General features: G+C 38.8%; 1 protein-coding gene across 2 annotated transcripts in view; it reads right to left on the bottom strand.

Moving 5' to 3' along the window:
* Positions 1–16,249, bottom strand: part of vps35l (VPS35 endosomal protein sorting factor like) — a 25,253-nt gene extending 9,004 nt beyond the window's left edge. The window contains exons 1-22 of one of the 2 annotated variants that reach the window (XM_061967382.2): positions 16,036–16,249; positions 15,362–15,461; positions 13,565–13,741; positions 13,275–13,394; positions 12,739–12,763; positions 12,565–12,644; positions 12,011–12,139; positions 11,822–11,906; positions 11,685–11,741; positions 11,514–11,610; positions 11,361–11,408; positions 7,837–7,930; positions 7,272–7,472; positions 7,024–7,070; positions 5,868–5,979; positions 5,640–5,756; positions 4,939–4,992; positions 4,798–4,878; positions 4,651–4,713; positions 4,495–4,580; positions 3,874–3,954; positions 1,325–1,388 (exon numbers count right to left, since the gene is read on the bottom strand). In XM_061967382.2, the coding sequence (XP_061823366.1) occupies positions 1,325–1,388; positions 3,874–3,954; positions 4,495–4,580; positions 4,651–4,713; positions 4,798–4,878; positions 4,939–4,992; positions 5,640–5,756; positions 5,868–5,979; positions 7,024–7,070; positions 7,272–7,472; positions 7,837–7,930; positions 11,361–11,408; positions 11,514–11,610; positions 11,685–11,741; positions 11,822–11,906; positions 12,011–12,139; positions 12,565–12,644; positions 12,739–12,763; positions 13,275–13,394; positions 13,565–13,741; positions 15,362–15,461; positions 16,036–16,052 (1,935 nt within the window). In that variant the 5' untranslated portion in view covers positions 16,053–16,249. The remainder of the gene's footprint in view (positions 1–1,324; positions 1,389–3,873; positions 3,955–4,494; positions 4,581–4,650; positions 4,714–4,797; positions 4,879–4,938; positions 4,993–5,639; positions 5,757–5,867; positions 5,980–7,023; positions 7,071–7,271; positions 7,473–7,836; positions 7,931–11,360; positions 11,409–11,513; positions 11,611–11,684; positions 11,742–11,821; positions 11,907–12,010; positions 12,140–12,564; positions 12,645–12,738; positions 12,764–13,274; positions 13,395–13,564; positions 13,742–15,361; positions 15,462–16,035) is intronic. The other variant, XM_061967381.2, reaches the window with a different exon arrangement.

Raw genomic sequence — 16,249 nt, 5'->3', positions numbered from 1 at the left:
GGAAAATCTACTCCCACATGGGCTGCACGGGTAAAATCATGGCATAATAACTTAAAAATACTACTACGACAACTTCACAGATTGTTTTCTTTTGTTTTACTTTGGCCCAAAATAGAACAAGGACATTCTGAAAATGTACACATCACAAATAATCCTCTTGACAAAACACTTCAAGTTAGTAAAAAATGATGTGGATAAAAATTGGTGCAGTTTCAAAAACACTATTAAGAACACAATTAAATGTTAAATGTTTCTACAAACCAATTCAACTTTAAGTCACAGCCCATCTATGATTAAACAAAAACAAAATTAAGCATAAATAAAAACGCTTTTATGTACCAACTAACTCATTTGTCATTTCCATTGTTCACTTTCTTTAAATTTGGGGTTTGGTGGTAGCGGGGGGTGTATATTGTAGCGTCCCGGAAGAGTTAGTGCTGCAAGGGGTTCTGGGTATTTGTTCTGTTGTGTTTTTGTTGTGTTACGGTGCGGATGTTCTCCCGAAATGTGTTTGTCATTCTTGTTTGGTGTGGGTTCACAGTGTGGCGCATATTCGTAACAGTGTTAAAGTTGTTTATACCGCCACCCTCAGTGTGACCTGTATGGCTGTTGATCGAGTATGCCTTGCATTCACTTAAGTGTGTGTAAAAGCCGCATATATTATGTTACTGGGCCGGCACGCTGTTTGTATGGAGGAAAAGCGGACGTGACGACAGGTTGTAGAGGACGCTAAAAGCAGTGTCTTTAAGGCACACCCCCAATAAGGTTGTCCGATTTTGCCCCCAATAATGTTGTCCGGGTGGAAATCGGGAGAATGGTTGCCCCGGGAGATTTTCAGGAGGGGCACTGAAATTCGGGAGTTTCCTGGGAAAATCGGGAGGTTGAAACCGATACCGACAATTTCCGATATTGCATTTTAAAGCATTTATCGACATCTCTAATTTTCACAGAACTATATCAATTGTGCAGTGTCTCATCCAGCATTTTAAGTGAGGTTACCAATTGTTTATTTTACATTGGGTTGAGGGGGAGAAGTCGCAGCCCTGCTTTACGGTGTACCTCTTACTTGGTATACTTGCTTGCCCTAATATAAACTATTTGCTTGCCTAACAGAACTGCTATTGTGACATCCAGTGGACACTTTCAGAACAGCAGTTTCTTTCATTTAAAAATGCAGCTCAATTTTGCACTTAACAAACTCATCTCGCGGGCCAGATTGAACCTGTTCGCTGGCCGCATGTTTGACATCCATGGATTAAAGTACCGGTAAACACGGGGACTTCAGAACACAAAAGCATAACAAGGAACAGACGAGTGTCCTTACCAAGCGCATAAAGCTGATGATCAGCAGAGAAAGGGATCTTTTTTCATCCTCAAGAGTGAGAGCACTGCAAATGAAGACCAGGGATGCACAACATTATACAGAAAAACTGAAGGAAGCAGGACTTTGATACATTTTGTGCATTAAAGATGCTCATATCGAAAGCTAAGCCATGGCATAAACACTGTGTGGTTGTTTAGGGCGACAACCACTAGGGGGGGCACATGATTATATCGTGGGCTTTTGTAAAGATACATTTTCTTTAATTTAAATACGGCAGTTATAGAATACATTTTGCTTTCAAAGTTCAATAATTACTTTGTTAGAATCAAATTAGGAATGTGTGACACAACCTACAACCCCCTTGCAAACATGCAAAATTGTGCATTCCTTTTGGTTGCGAAGAATGAAAAACTTCAGTGTTCACTCAACGCGGACGTCAGAACTTCATCAAAGCTTACATTTATGCATTCACACACATCGCCAACATTTCGGAACCAGGATGAGGTGTTTGAAGAAAAGGTAAAAATTGGATGAATCCATTTGTACTAGCACCGGACAAAGTTATGTTTAAATTGCACTTCTGTATCTCATAGCACACAACTGTGGTGCATTCAAGGAACCTTGATTAAAGTTTGAAACAGAGGCGTTGCTAATTTTTAAAGACAGGGGAGGCTTAAGGGGGAACTGCACTTTTTTTGGAATTTTGCCTATCGTTCACAATCATTATGAGGGACAAGAACACGTTTTGTTTTTTTTGTTTTAGGATTTAAATTTGATAAAAAAACGCTTGGAAAATGCCACTAATACGAGTCACCGTTGAAGCCCTCAAAACCCTCCATCAACGTTTTATATACACGCTGCAAGTCTATATATAATGTAGTAACAGACATGTTCATAACAATATGTAATATGTACAATATTCACCGTATTTTTGTCACTATAGTCATTGTCGACAATGACTTTCTCTGCGCATTGATTTCCGTTTCCATCGCAACACACTTCCGACAACAAATGTGTTCCTACTTCCGGAAACAAACGCAAGTGTTTTCTAATCATGGCAGACTTGGTAACAGACAAAGAAGACAAATGAGGATTCACAATCTTATCTTTTTGAAGCTGAATATACGGAGGATGAACTGCTACTTATAGAAGTGAGAACGAAGGAAGGGTGGGACTTTGGAGCAGACGGAAACCGAGAGAGTCAGGTCAGCGTGGCCAGCTGGACCAAACGCAAAAATATCCATCGAGTTAGTCACATTTTAATATCAATCATGATACACGCACATGCGTGTTGTTACAATTACAGTACATACACTCTCTGGCTAGCTTAGTTGTGTACAAACAAAACATGAAATGTGGGCTAATACATTACAGATACTGTAATATGATTGTTCATGTTTTTCAGTCTGTACAGATTGGTGTCTTATCGCATTGTGTTGTGCATTACAAACTCAAAGGTGTTTCGTGCTGACGTAGACGCTAGCTTATCTTTCTCCGTAGCTTGCTTTTATGCCGTTGTGTTAGTACGTTAAAAAAAAAAAGAGTTCCTTAGGGTTCACTCTTACAATAACAATGTCGCTACAGCTTGGTTATTATACAGGTAACGGAACGTAAATGAAGTATTGGTGACGGTTTTTTAATGCATTTTAAAGTGATTTAGAAGTAGAATTGATTGCTCCCATTGGCTGCATTGCTAGCTACCTAGAACAAGTCGATTTTTACATGTTAGAATGTAAAAAAACAAAACCTTTTGTCATAATGATTGCGAACGATACGCAAAATTCCAAAAAAAGTGCAGTTCCCCTTTAACCCCTAGCAGAGGTACTGATACTTATAAATTAGCTGCTAACCGCTAATACTAGAATAAAATAGTGTTCGCCAGAGGGAATTGGCGTTTTAAAAGACATTAATCGGCAACTGCAATTACATACAGTACAAGCTAATCAAAGTTTTTACATGTGTTTTAAAAATCTACTTTCAACTAAATTAAGTTAATAATTCGTTTTTTAGGTCAAGTAAACATACTTAGTGTGTGTATGTGCGGCGATGACGTTAGGTTTCGGGTGGGAGCCCTTCAGCACTCCAACAATAGTAATTATAATAATGATAATAAGAAATATTAAAGACCAAAATGTGGCCACAAACAAAATCTTGTTCGCTTGCCAAATTCAACCCATTGTTAGTCAATATATGCTAAGCTATTTGAAAAAAACCTTAACCTTTTCGCTATGTGTTATAGGTGACAAAGCTAATTAATGTGGAACCCGTATCGGACAGGCTGACTCCTTGTCTTTGTCGACATAACCAAAAAAAAAATGTTGCTTGCACTTTTACTTGTGACTGTCGCCAAACATGGAGATTGTGCAATAATAAAGATTTTTTTCAAAGACATAAGCAGGTTATGTTCAATTTAATATGCTTCATTTATAATTCATTTATTTTTGTTTTTGAATATGACACGGGCCAATTAAAAAAAAGAAGAGCTGCAGGCCAATAAATGGCATTTGAACACCAGCGATGTAGACGGTGGTAAATGCATTGTGCCTCACTTGACAGAATCATGCATGGTCTTGCAGATGTGCATCATGGCGTTGAGGATGACCGGGTCTCTGGTAGGCTCCAGCTGGTGTCTGCAAGATAAACAGAGGGAAGATGAATGACATTTAATGGATGTCTGCTTACTTTTGGTGCGCTCCATTTGTACTGGGAAGTCGGAATTTCTGAGTTCGGAGTTTGCCTTTAAACTGGAACGCTCCTCGAGGTCGGATTTCTGACTTGGGAAGTTATTTTCACCACCCCCGAGTTGCTTTCAAAAATGGCTAATCTGGATGTAAACAATGATAACCGCTTCTATAATATCCGTTATTAGTACTTCTGATTAGTTTTTGTCCCAGTAAATCAGCCATATACAATTATTGTTGTATGTTTATAAGTGGTAACGTAAACTACATTTACGCGTACGTCGCTTGTAAAAGCGTCAGCGTTTCATCTTCATCCACCGTGTTTGAATTGCAGAAAGAGTGCATATTTTCCCCTAAATTGTTTATATTCAGACAAGGGGACATCTTGATTCCTGACATCGCAACTGGAATGCTTTGACGTCATTCCCAGCTGCGACTTCCGAGGTAAATGGAACGCAGCATCAAATACCAAACTAAGGGGGATTTTACTTGATGAAGACATCCATGATGGATCTGCAGACCTCCACCCTCACACCGTCTTTCTGGAACATGTCCAGAAATGGGAGGAAACGCTCCTGGGGGAGAACGCAACTTGAACATAAGAGGGTTGTGGCTTATGGAGAAAGATTAGAAACCTCCACTTACCATGGAGAAGAGGACAGAGAAGTCATTGAAGTGGGCGAGTACTTTCCTGATCACGGACTGCAGCTGAGTGCAGACAAGAAGGGAGTCACTTGAAGAGCAGGCAAGGAGGAGGTTGAAAAGTTTAAAAGGCAGGTTGAGGGTACCAACCTGCGGGTAGGCATCCTCAAAGGCCCGGTCAGGGGTCATGTGTTTGATGATGTCTGCCAGAACCGTGTTGACCTCACGTTTCTGGGAGCAAGGTTTCTTTAGAGACCTTTCCTTCATCCAAGAATGAAACCATTTACTCACCGTAAAATGTCTGCAGGTGAACTCCATCCAGATCTCAGCACAGTTGACGTAGTCCTGTGTGACAAGGATTGAAATACAATGGAACCTCCATTTACCAACAAATCATGGTACAAACTTTACCATTTACAAACCACAGCTCAAATAAAAATAATAAGCCTTGGTGTACGAACAATTCATCAACCCATTGTGTGGCTTGCAGTACAGCCATTGTGTGCCCGGCAGCACAGGCATTGTGGGCGGGCTGGTCGATCTCTGGTGCTCTGGTTGTTAGCTACTATGCTCAGTGCTACTTTGTGTGCTTTTTAAGTGTTTTTTTAGCCTATTTACAGCATTTTTCTACTTTTGCTAGCTCAATATGAGAGACTGTGAGTGTGTGTTAGCAGGGTGGCTACATACAAGGAGGATGTTTGGGTTATTAAATAGATAGCCCTTGTTATGTGTGTTTGATATACTGCACAGTATTGTTTAGCGCTTTATGGTGTATTCAAAGTGTAAACACTTCTAGTACAGTATGGACTTTATTGAAGATCATGTCTACATTGTTACTTATAGAGATATTAGCTTCAATATACAAACTTTTCTATTTGCGAACTCTGTTGAAGAACCAATAAAGTTCATTATTCAAGTTTCCACTGTACTCAGTTTGTTGTCATAGATGTAAGCTTCCTGTACGTGTGAATGCAGCATGCGACTCTCCGTACCCGAGGACTGCGGACTTTGGTGACGACTTTCCAGGCTTCATTTAGGATGGTCAGCCTCTCGGATTCTGGAGGGTCAGCAACAGCCAGGCAGCGACCCAAAGATCCGAATAACAAATGCTACAATGCGTAAGAAGAAAAATACTTTTTCACTTTTTGTGCCCTATATAGGTACAAAAACATTTAACATTATTGTGTAAAGTACTTTTAAAAAAGAAAAGTTGCGCCTACTTTGGGGAACCCGGCCTCGTCACAGTCTTTTATCATGCCGATGAAGTCAGTGGCTCTGGTGGCGACAAACTCCGGCCTGAATGCCCTCATTACTGAATTCAAAAGCAAGGCACTGTGGAATGTAAAGCACATTGTTGAACTTGTATCACAATATGATTTAGGGCAAAGAAAAAACATTCATTAGTGTAGTACAGGGGTGTCCAAACTATTTCCACTGAGGTCCACACACTAAAAAGTCAAAGCATGGGGGGCCTTTTTGATATTTTTCATTTTCAAAACCACTACAGAGCTTTTGTTTAAACCTTTAGGGCTTATCTCTAGTTTGGTCCCGGGGACCCAGAAGGGTCTCAGGCATAAAAATAAATCATATATATATTTTTTAATTCAAAGCTTAAATCCTTAGCTCAACTTCTGGTCTGTCGATATACATTTTTTATGTTTTATGCAGTTTGTCAAAACCCTGTAATTTATGGCAAAACTCAAAATGTGCACTATTTCCCCTCCAACAAAAATTCAAAGATGATGTGAAGTAATTGGCGCCTTACACAGTTTCATAATTCAAAACATAATTGATTTCAATTCATTATTGTTTTTGAGCAATGGCAGTTTAAAAAAACAAATCCCACGAAAATTGTCAGAGATCCAAAAGGGCCACACTCAAAAGTGTGAAAAATAAGTCATACATCTTTCTTTTTTTAAAACTTCCAAAGCTTAAATCTCTAAATCAGCTTCAGTTCCAGATCCTATTATATATTTTTTATTATTTTATTTGTTTTTTTATGCCCTTTTTTGTCAAAGAAAATATTTTTATATGGCAAATGTACAAAATATGCAATATTTTCACCAAAAAATATTTCTAAGTGAATTATTTAATGTTAAGTAATTAGAGTCTTCAATAGGTCAATAATGCATAACAACATTTTATTAATTTTTGAGCAATGACAGCTTTACAGAAAAAAAAACTTTCTGCATGGCAGCTGTGTTATTTGTCAATATTGCAATTTCTTCTCATTACATTTCACCTTTATGATATTTTATTTCACTTTTTAATGTTTTAATAATATTTTTAGAACATGCCGCAGGCCGTTAAATAATTAGCTGTTGGCCGCAAATGGCCCCTGGGCCACACTTTGGAAACCCCTGGTATAATACTTACTTGTTTCCTAGCTTTTTGCATCTCTCCATCATCTCTGTTAGGAGAGGCTGAAATGGAAAACAAAGTAAGCTAAATAAGATCAAATATGATGTAGTACACTATAAAATTATGGTCGCAAGATTCTGCAGAAAAATGTGAATGAAGATTTCCTTGCTTTTAATTCCGATTCAAATTCTCTGGGACAATTTTTTCAGGGCCATATGCTATCATTTTAAAGAACACACAGGATGATGATGATGAGCACATACTTCTGGGGCACTGTCAGCACTACACTGCAAGATCCAGTTGATGGCAGGGGAATAAAGAGTCAGATATTCAGGCATCTCCACCCTCTGCGTGAGCAGCTGGTTGCGAACGCTCTCCCCGCTTATCTGACGGAAGGTTCCGAGCAGGTCAAAGAAGTTTCGGTTCAAGCTGTCTTTCAAGCTGGGGGCGACCTCCATGCCCACCTGGATGGGAAAAACAGCGTATAAAGAATTTAATTAGTATTCTTATCCTTATCATCTGCTTGCCTAAACGCAATCAGGATCACTCAATTATACATTATTTTGTTTGTCCAATCAGATTTTAATCTTTTGAATAAACAGTGCAGAAACTTTTAGCTTAAAACAAATAAGGATTCAACTGTCAACTGGATTTCTGTATACCGGTAATATTGATGGTTACTGTGGGCAAGAACTATGTTAAAAGGTGGATGAATTAAAGTAGGAGACAGGTGAAGTCTTAGGGGAGAAATGCACTGCCAGCAATGAAAAAATATGCGCTTGTGATAATGGGAAAGAAAGCGATACGACTTATTAATAAATGTGTTACCCTGCAGAGGTAAGCTCTAGTGTAAGCCGCCACCAGTGGGTCCCCAATCCCTCTGATCATGGCAGTCAGACGTGGGAGAGTCTCCTGAATACCACTGTGGGGCAGAAGGGTTTATTGTTAATGTTAAATCTCACTAAAAGCTTAACTTATTTTTTTGAGTAATATGGACTCACATAGGAGACATATTGTATGTAAAAGAAAAACAGCTCAGCAAATCACCATTGCTACATTTCCACTCCAGAGCAATAATTGCCATGGACAATGACTAATTATCATATTTGCATTACTCCATATCGTGTCATATGTGTATTATCCGATTGTTTGCCACTCTATATTATATTAATGTGTTATAATATTTGTACTACTCCAAATTATGTTCATATGTGGATTATATCTGTGACATCTTTATGCGCATTATCATCATATTACTGTATGTTCATAAGTGTATTATCATATTTGCACCCCTCCATATCATATTCATGTGTGTATTATCATATTTGCGCCACTCCATATCACCGTCATGTGTATTATCGGATTTGTGCCACTCCATATTATATTAATGTGTTAATATATTTGCACCACTCCTTATACTGTATGTTCATATATGTATTATCATATTTGCACCACTACACAACATGTTCATGTGTGTAAATCGTTTGTGCAGCACTCCATATAATTTTGAAATGTTTATTATTATATTTGCACTACTCCATATTATGATCATTTGTATTATCATTTTTGCACCACTTAATACTAGGCTCATATGTGTGTCATCATATTTGCGCTATTCCTTAACATGTTCATGTGTGTATCATCGTATTTGCAGCACTCCATATGTTCGTATGTGCATCATCATATTTATGCCACTTCGTATCATATTAATGTGTGCATGATCATATTTGCACCACTCCAAGTCATGTTCGTATGTGTATTATCATATTTTTGCCACTCCATATTATGTTCGGATATGTGTATTATCAAATTTGAGCCACTCCTATGATGTGTGAACATGAGACGGATTGTGAATCTTGAAAGGGAAAATAAAAATATTTGTTCAAAAAAACCATTTGCACCACTTCATATCATGATTGTATGTGTATGACCATTTTTCCCTAATCCATTCATGTTCATATGTGTAATACTATATTTGCACCACTAATATTATATTTGCAAATATTCATATGGGTGCACCACACATATGAACATTTGCACCACAATGTTCATGTGTGTATTATCATATGTACACTACTCCACATCATGTTCATATGGGTTTAATTATATTTTTACCATTCCATATGAAGTTAATATATGTAACTTCATAATTGCGCCACTCCTATGATGTGTAAACATGAGATGGATCGTGAACCTTAAAAGTAAAAAAATAAATAATTTGCACCACTTCATATCTTGAATATATGTGTCTGACCATTTTTGCACCAATCCATACAATGTTCATAGTGTATCTTCATATTTGCACTACTCCATTTTCATATGTCTATCATCCAGAGGTAGGGGAAATAATACATTTTTAGATGCACTGCAACCATGACATGGACGATTATAAAATCGATTAGTAAACGTCAATAATTGATAATAGATTTATTTATTGTAAATATAGTAATACAAACAGTATCTAAAATTTGTCTGACTGCAGCGAGCCACCTCACTGAGAGATCTGACCAGCTCCTTTATTATTTATATATATATATATATATATATATATATATATATATATATATATATATATATATATATATATATATACTGGATCTCAGGAAACAGAGTGGACCGACACCAGCAGATGACATGGCACCCCAAACCATCACTGATGGTGGAAACTTTACACTAGACTTCAGGCAACGTGGATCCTGTGCCTCTCCTGTCTTTCTCCAGACTCTGGGACCTCGATTTCCAAAGGAAAAGCAAAATTTGCATGGTTGGGTGATGGTTTGGGGTGCCATGTCATCTGCTGGTGTCGGTCCACTCTGTTTCCTGAGATCCAGGGTCAACGCAGCCGTCTACCAGCAAGTTTTAGAGCACTTCATGCTTCCTGCTGCTGACCTGCTCTATGGAGATGGAGATTTCAAGTTCCAACAGGACTTGGTGCCTGCACACAGCGCAAAATCTACCCGTGCCTGGTTTACGGACCATGGTATTTCTGTTCTAAATTGGCCCGCCAACTCCCCTGACCTTAGCTCCATAGAAAATCTGTGGGGTATTGTGAAAAGGAAGATGCAGAATGCCAGACCCAAAAACGCAGAAGAGTTGAAGGCCACTATCAGAGCAACCTGGGCTCTCATAACACCTGAGCAGTGCCAGAAACTCATCGACTCCATGCCACGCCGCATTAACGCAGTAATTGAGGCAAAAGGAGCTCCAACCAAGTATTGAGTATTGTACATGCTCATATTTTTCATTTTCATACTTTTCAGTTGGCCAACATTTCTAAAAATCCCTTTTTTGTATTAGCCTTAAGTAATATTCTAATTTTGTGACACACGGAATTTTGGATTTTCATTTGTTGCCACTTCAAATCATCAAAATTAAATGAAATAAACATTTGAATGCATCAGTCTGTGTGCAATGAATAAATATAATGTACAAGTTACACCTTTTGAATGCAATTACTGAAATAAATCAAGTTTTTCAAAATATTCTAATTTACTGGCTTTTACCTGTACCGGTATATATATGTTCCAGTTTTGCACACATTTCCATTAATTTAAGAAATGTGATGGGAATTTCTTATTAAAAAGGCACTGTTTTTAAAAGTTGCAAGTGATAAACGCTTATTTAGTAAAACGAAAAGAAATGTAAAACTGCATCAATATACATAAATTAAAGATGCATCAATAATCGATTTTTAATCAAATCGTAGCTCCTGAATCGTAATCGTAATTCAATCGTGAGGTGGTCAAATATTCCCAGCTCTCGTATCATCATATGTGCATTACTCCATATCATGTTCATTAAAGTTAAAGTACCAATGATTGTCACACACACAATAGGTGTGGTGAAATGTGTCCTCTGCATTTGACCCATCCCATTGTTCACCCCCTGGGAGGTGAGGGGAGCAGTGAGCAACAGCGGTGGCCGCGCCCGGGAAGTGGAGTGTATCATATGTGTATCATCAAATTCGCACCACTCCATATCATGATCATATGGATATTATCATATTGCACAATTCCAAATCATGTTTATATGTCAATCATCAAATGTGCACCACTCCATATCATGATCATATGGGTATCATCATATTTGCACCATTCCGAATCATGTTTATATGTGTATCATCATATTTGCTCCCCTCCATATCAAATATGTCATGTGTCAGCATGTTTACACTACATATTTGCATACATTGAAACTGACAATAGATTTGAAAGTAATAAATAATATTTACCATACTGTTTTAGATATTGTATTAGGGTTACACATTCAATTCCATTGTACAATTTGTACAGTGATAATAAAGTTGTATTATCTTCTACTGTGGCTGAAACAAACTGCAATACTGTACTTACGATTTGTTCAGAAAGCGGTTGCACTTAAGGATGGATGCTTCGACATATCTGCTCATATAGGTTAAAGATGCCTAAATGAAGATGACAGGGTTGTAAACATCTTGGATGTGACATGAAATAATCACAGCAATGGAAACTTGGAGGTTGGGATACAGTCTGGGCAATAGTTCTCTAATGGAGGCAATCTTGAAAAACCAGTTGAGACACGTCTCCTTGGCTGTGTCGTTAACATCGTCAACTGTGAATGTGTCTGACAAAAAAAAATATTGCAGGACAAGAAATCAATGAGGTGGACAGTACACAAAGGGGCTATGGAATCCATACCTGGTAAAGGCCTTGGGTCTGAACACATGCTCCATATTCTGTCGTACACAAGTCGGCCTGTGCGTGGTAAACAAAAAAAAGGGTCAGGAAAGCTGCACAAAAAAGCAGAAACATTAAATAAAAAGTTCCTAACACACCAAAGGTGTCAAGTATGTCAGTGATGAGAACAAACTTGCTGGGGTAAAACTGGATCACAGAGGTGTCAGATAGAAGCTTGGAGCACTGAAACATAGTTACAATGGTTCTTAGAGGTGGACAAACCTCACATGTTTGTCAAGTAAGTTTTTGATGACTTCCTCTCCCATAATTGACACAAAAATGTCTACCTGGATTACAATCTTCAAAGCCTTGACCTTCTGGTCCGAGCCCCAGGCCTCTTTCAGGGACTGATTCAACTCCTCTATACGGTTGGCATATTCCTGCTGGGAGAGATTCAGCAGCTCTCTCTGGGATCCCTGTATCAGTACGCACATGGACAATCTTCATCACTTAACAAGACATTTCATACATTTCCAGGAGGGTTTTCATTGATGGTTGACTTTTGCTTTGAAAGCTTGTGCCTTTCTTCAAAGACAGCTGTAGACTACTGAATTTATTAGTAGTATATTTATTCTATTGTACTGTTTTATACAACATTTCTTATGTAGAAGTTAATTTTTCTTTTTAAAAGGCATGTTACATGTTAAGATTGTGCTGTTTTGAAGAGGGCAAGCACTGGGGAGACAGTGGTTTGAGATACAAATGTTCTGAGTTAAGAACTCCGTCAAAAAACCAATTAAGTCAGTTAAAGTACTACTGTACTTGTCAGTTAAAGTACTACTGTTCTTTGTTTTATATCAGGTGAAATATGTTCTTATTATATAGATTTTTTTTAAGTAACCTCTTCTAGATCATCTAGTTCTTCCAAGCGAGTGCGAACTTTCTCAGAGACAGCAGACGATCCAGGAGTTTGGGAATTTCCTGGAGTGAAAACACACAAATATATAATAATTGACCATAAATTATGTACATGTGTTATTTAGGTTCTTGGTCAGTAGATACAACACAGACATACCTCTCTCGGAGCCCATGCATAGATTCTATGAAAATAAAACAGAAAACTGAATTAGAAAAAAAACATTGAGAGCAATAATAAAAAAAATTTTTTTAAATAATAATAATAATAATTATTATTATTAGATTTATTTTACAGCAAAAAAAATGCGTCATTGCAGATCAAGCTACAAAAATTATGGCTTCACCACATCACTGATTTTTGTTCCCGTTTTTTAAGCATATTCTACAACATTTTGGCCCTAAATTAAGCATATTCAAGCATTAAAATGGCTAAATTAACTAAAATGATCAATAGTGCAGTGATATTGGCCACAAGATGAGATCAAACCAATCAGAGCACACTGTTCAGTATTGTGGCCACCGATGCAGCATTACTATATTGGATTAAAAGGTGACTAAAGGGTGTATAGAAGGCTCTCATAATGTTGAAAAATGTATTAATCAAAAATAAAATCAACTAAATTGTCTGTCTCAGCATGCATGTCACCATAATAAGTACGCAAGAGAACGTGTAAATGTTGGAGGATGACTCACAATTGAGAGTTTTTCAGTGGTGGTGAACCTTGCCAGGATCTCTCCTCTCTTCATTGACCAGGGCTCAAAGTCTGGTCCCACTGCCTGTATCTCCTTTTCCCCCTTCTTCTTTACCGAGTCCTGGGAGCACAACACCCTAAGTTTCATAGCATTGTGTTCTTTTTTTCATACATACAAACACAATGTATTTTGTCAACACTAACCACTATGAGAATGTAATTCACCACTACGCATGATCATTTTCTCTACTGCATGTGAGAGAATTATGGGGTATCAAAAGTGCAACTGACCCCTGCACTGTGCATCGTCGATGGAGTCTCGCTGGCAGAGGCGGCTGCAAACATGGACAGTGGATCGGTTCCATCCAACATGGAACTGAGTGGGTCCGGGGCGACAGAAGAAGAGGAGGAGGACGAGGAAGAGGTGCTGCCTTTGCGAGTGCCACGGCGGGCTTTGGTGTCTGTCACCTGGCAGGATTAAAGAAGCGAAAAAAGCTGGATGACTTAAAACAAGAGGTATTTTCTATAGCGCTTGTACTTATAAGAGAAGGGCTATTCCAGTGGTGGCCCGGGGGCCAAATCCGGCCAGGGAATGACACCATACCGACCCCCCGAGTTCAGTTCAAAATTAGGGAGATAAACCTTTTTGCAGCAAATTCCCAAAAACACTAGAGTGCTCCTGTTGTAAGATAAACTTGGACCACTGTAAGCACATTGGCAGATCCTTGCATTGACATTTTAACCTTGCTAACAAATATAGAACACCGCGGTCCAAATTTAAGATGTACATAACTAAGGCGTTCCTCAAGGCACCTCTTTAAGTCCTCTCCTTTTTGGCAGTTGCAAAATGTTTGCCTTTATATAACTTAAGTGTGTAGCTTGTTTACTTCAGATGCAGTCAATAGTTATTGGTTCAACTTCTATAGTTATGCAAGTAGTGTTCCTCAAGGTTCCATTTTAGGGCCTCCCTTTTTCATCACTTGGGCTATTCAACTGGTAGCCTGCGCCTTAAGTTAAAAACATGTGTGAATGATTCACATTTTTGCAGCAGATTCTTAAAAACAGCATAGCACTCCTGTAACTCTTCGAACATAAATAGACCAAAATCAAACATTTACTGTAGAGAAAACCGGTTCTCTGGAATATACAAAATAAGACTAATAGTGAAGGGAGAAGTCCGCCCCCCCGGGCCTTTGCTTTCTGGAATAGTGGCCCCCAAAACGATTCAGTTGAATATCCCTGCATTGGGGTCACGGCTGAGCTGGAGCCTACGCTGCCAGTCACCGTTAGACTGTATAAATGCACATTTTTATGAATGAGCATAATGCCCTACTGTGTGAATGTGAATGTGAATGTTGTCTGTCTATCTGTGTTGGCCCTGCGATGAGGTGGCGACTTGTCCAGGGTGTACACCACCTTCCGCCCGAATGCAGCTGAGATAGGCTCCAGCGACCCCGGAAGGGACAAGCAGTAGGAAATGGATGGATGGATGGAAGGTTTTTTTGCATAACAGTGCTATTTTTGTTTCAGAATTTGTAAGTCAGACAAAGTAATAGACCAAAAACAAATGTCCAATACTACTGGTATTCTAGAATATACGAAATAAGATGGATAATGCCCTAGTGTGTGAATGTTGTCTGTCTAGCTGTGTTGGCCCTGCGATGAGGTGGCGACTTGTCCAGGGTGTACCCCGCCTTCCGCCCGAAGCGGCTGAGATAGGCTCCAGCAACCCCCGCAACCCCGAACGGGACAAGCGGTAGAAAATGGATGGATGGATGGAGCATAATGCCCTAGTGTGTGAATGTGAGTGTGAATGTTGTCTATCTGTGTTGGCCCTGCGATGAGGTGGCGACTTATCCAGGGTGTACACCACCTTCCGCCCGAATGCAGCTGAGATAGGCTCCAGCTACCCCCCGCGACCCCGAAAGGGACAAGCGGTAGAAAATGGATGGCTGGATAATGCTCCTGCCACTAAAAGAATGGTGTGAGTTAACTTTTGTCATGACGTGATGTATAATCAAAAAACCAATGGAACTGTGTTAATGGTAAAGGTAAAAAGATAGCCATATCATGGAGGATGTCATTTACCAATATAGGTTTAAGAGGATGGTAGTCAGCCACTTCCAGTAGAGCCGCCTCAAGACGGGTCCTCTGCAGCTCTTCTTCATAGTTGCGCCAACGAGAACGCCTGCATCACAGTAATGATAACAGTAATAATAACTCTTAGTAATATAATTAAAAGGAGACAACAGGTTCTTCACCCCTTGCTCCTGATGGCTGCTGGTTAGCGCCTTGCATGGCAGCTCCCGCCATCAGTGTGTGAATGTGTGTGTGAATGGATGAATGTGGAAATACTGTCAAAGCGCTTTGAGTACCTTGAAGGTAGAAAAGCGCTATACAAGTATAACCCATTTATCATTTATCATTACTGGGCCTGGCTTTGAATAGTACTGCGATTTTTACATTTCTTAACACATCATGTTACCAAACAGTACAGTCTGATTATGCTTACTAGTGCACTTTATTTATTTCATATTTGACGTCACTTCTAAAGTGAAGTGTTTTTGTTATAATGGAAACACATTTAACGTCACATTTCACCTGTAGTACAAAACACACATACGTTGACATTTACAAGAGAAATAGATACGTCCCAGCTCCAATAAAACAAAATTGACTTGAAATGACAGGATAGCGCGTTATCAAGATTAACGCTGAAATAGTTTGTTTTAATATTTTTAGGTGAATAAGGAGCATCTTACCACATCACTGCGGCCATCTTTACATGATCACGTGACACCCTGACCGTACTTCCTGGTTATGAACAACACCGGATACTTCTAACAAGCTTGTCATTATTTGGTCAATGAAAAGTTATTTTATTGACGTGCCACGACTGTTTGTCTTTGTTTGTAATCAAACCCAGCTCAAACATTTACTTGAACTAACTGAATAAAACTCCATACCCCACAATGC

The sequence above is a fragment of the Nerophis lumbriciformis genome, linkage group LG11 (genome assembly GCF_033978685.3).
Source record: "Nerophis lumbriciformis linkage group LG11, RoL_Nlum_v2.1, whole genome shotgun sequence".
Lineage (NCBI taxonomy): Eukaryota > Metazoa > Chordata > Actinopteri > Syngnathiformes > Syngnathidae > Nerophis > Nerophis lumbriciformis.
This window is presented reverse-complemented; position numbering and strand designations above follow the sequence as displayed.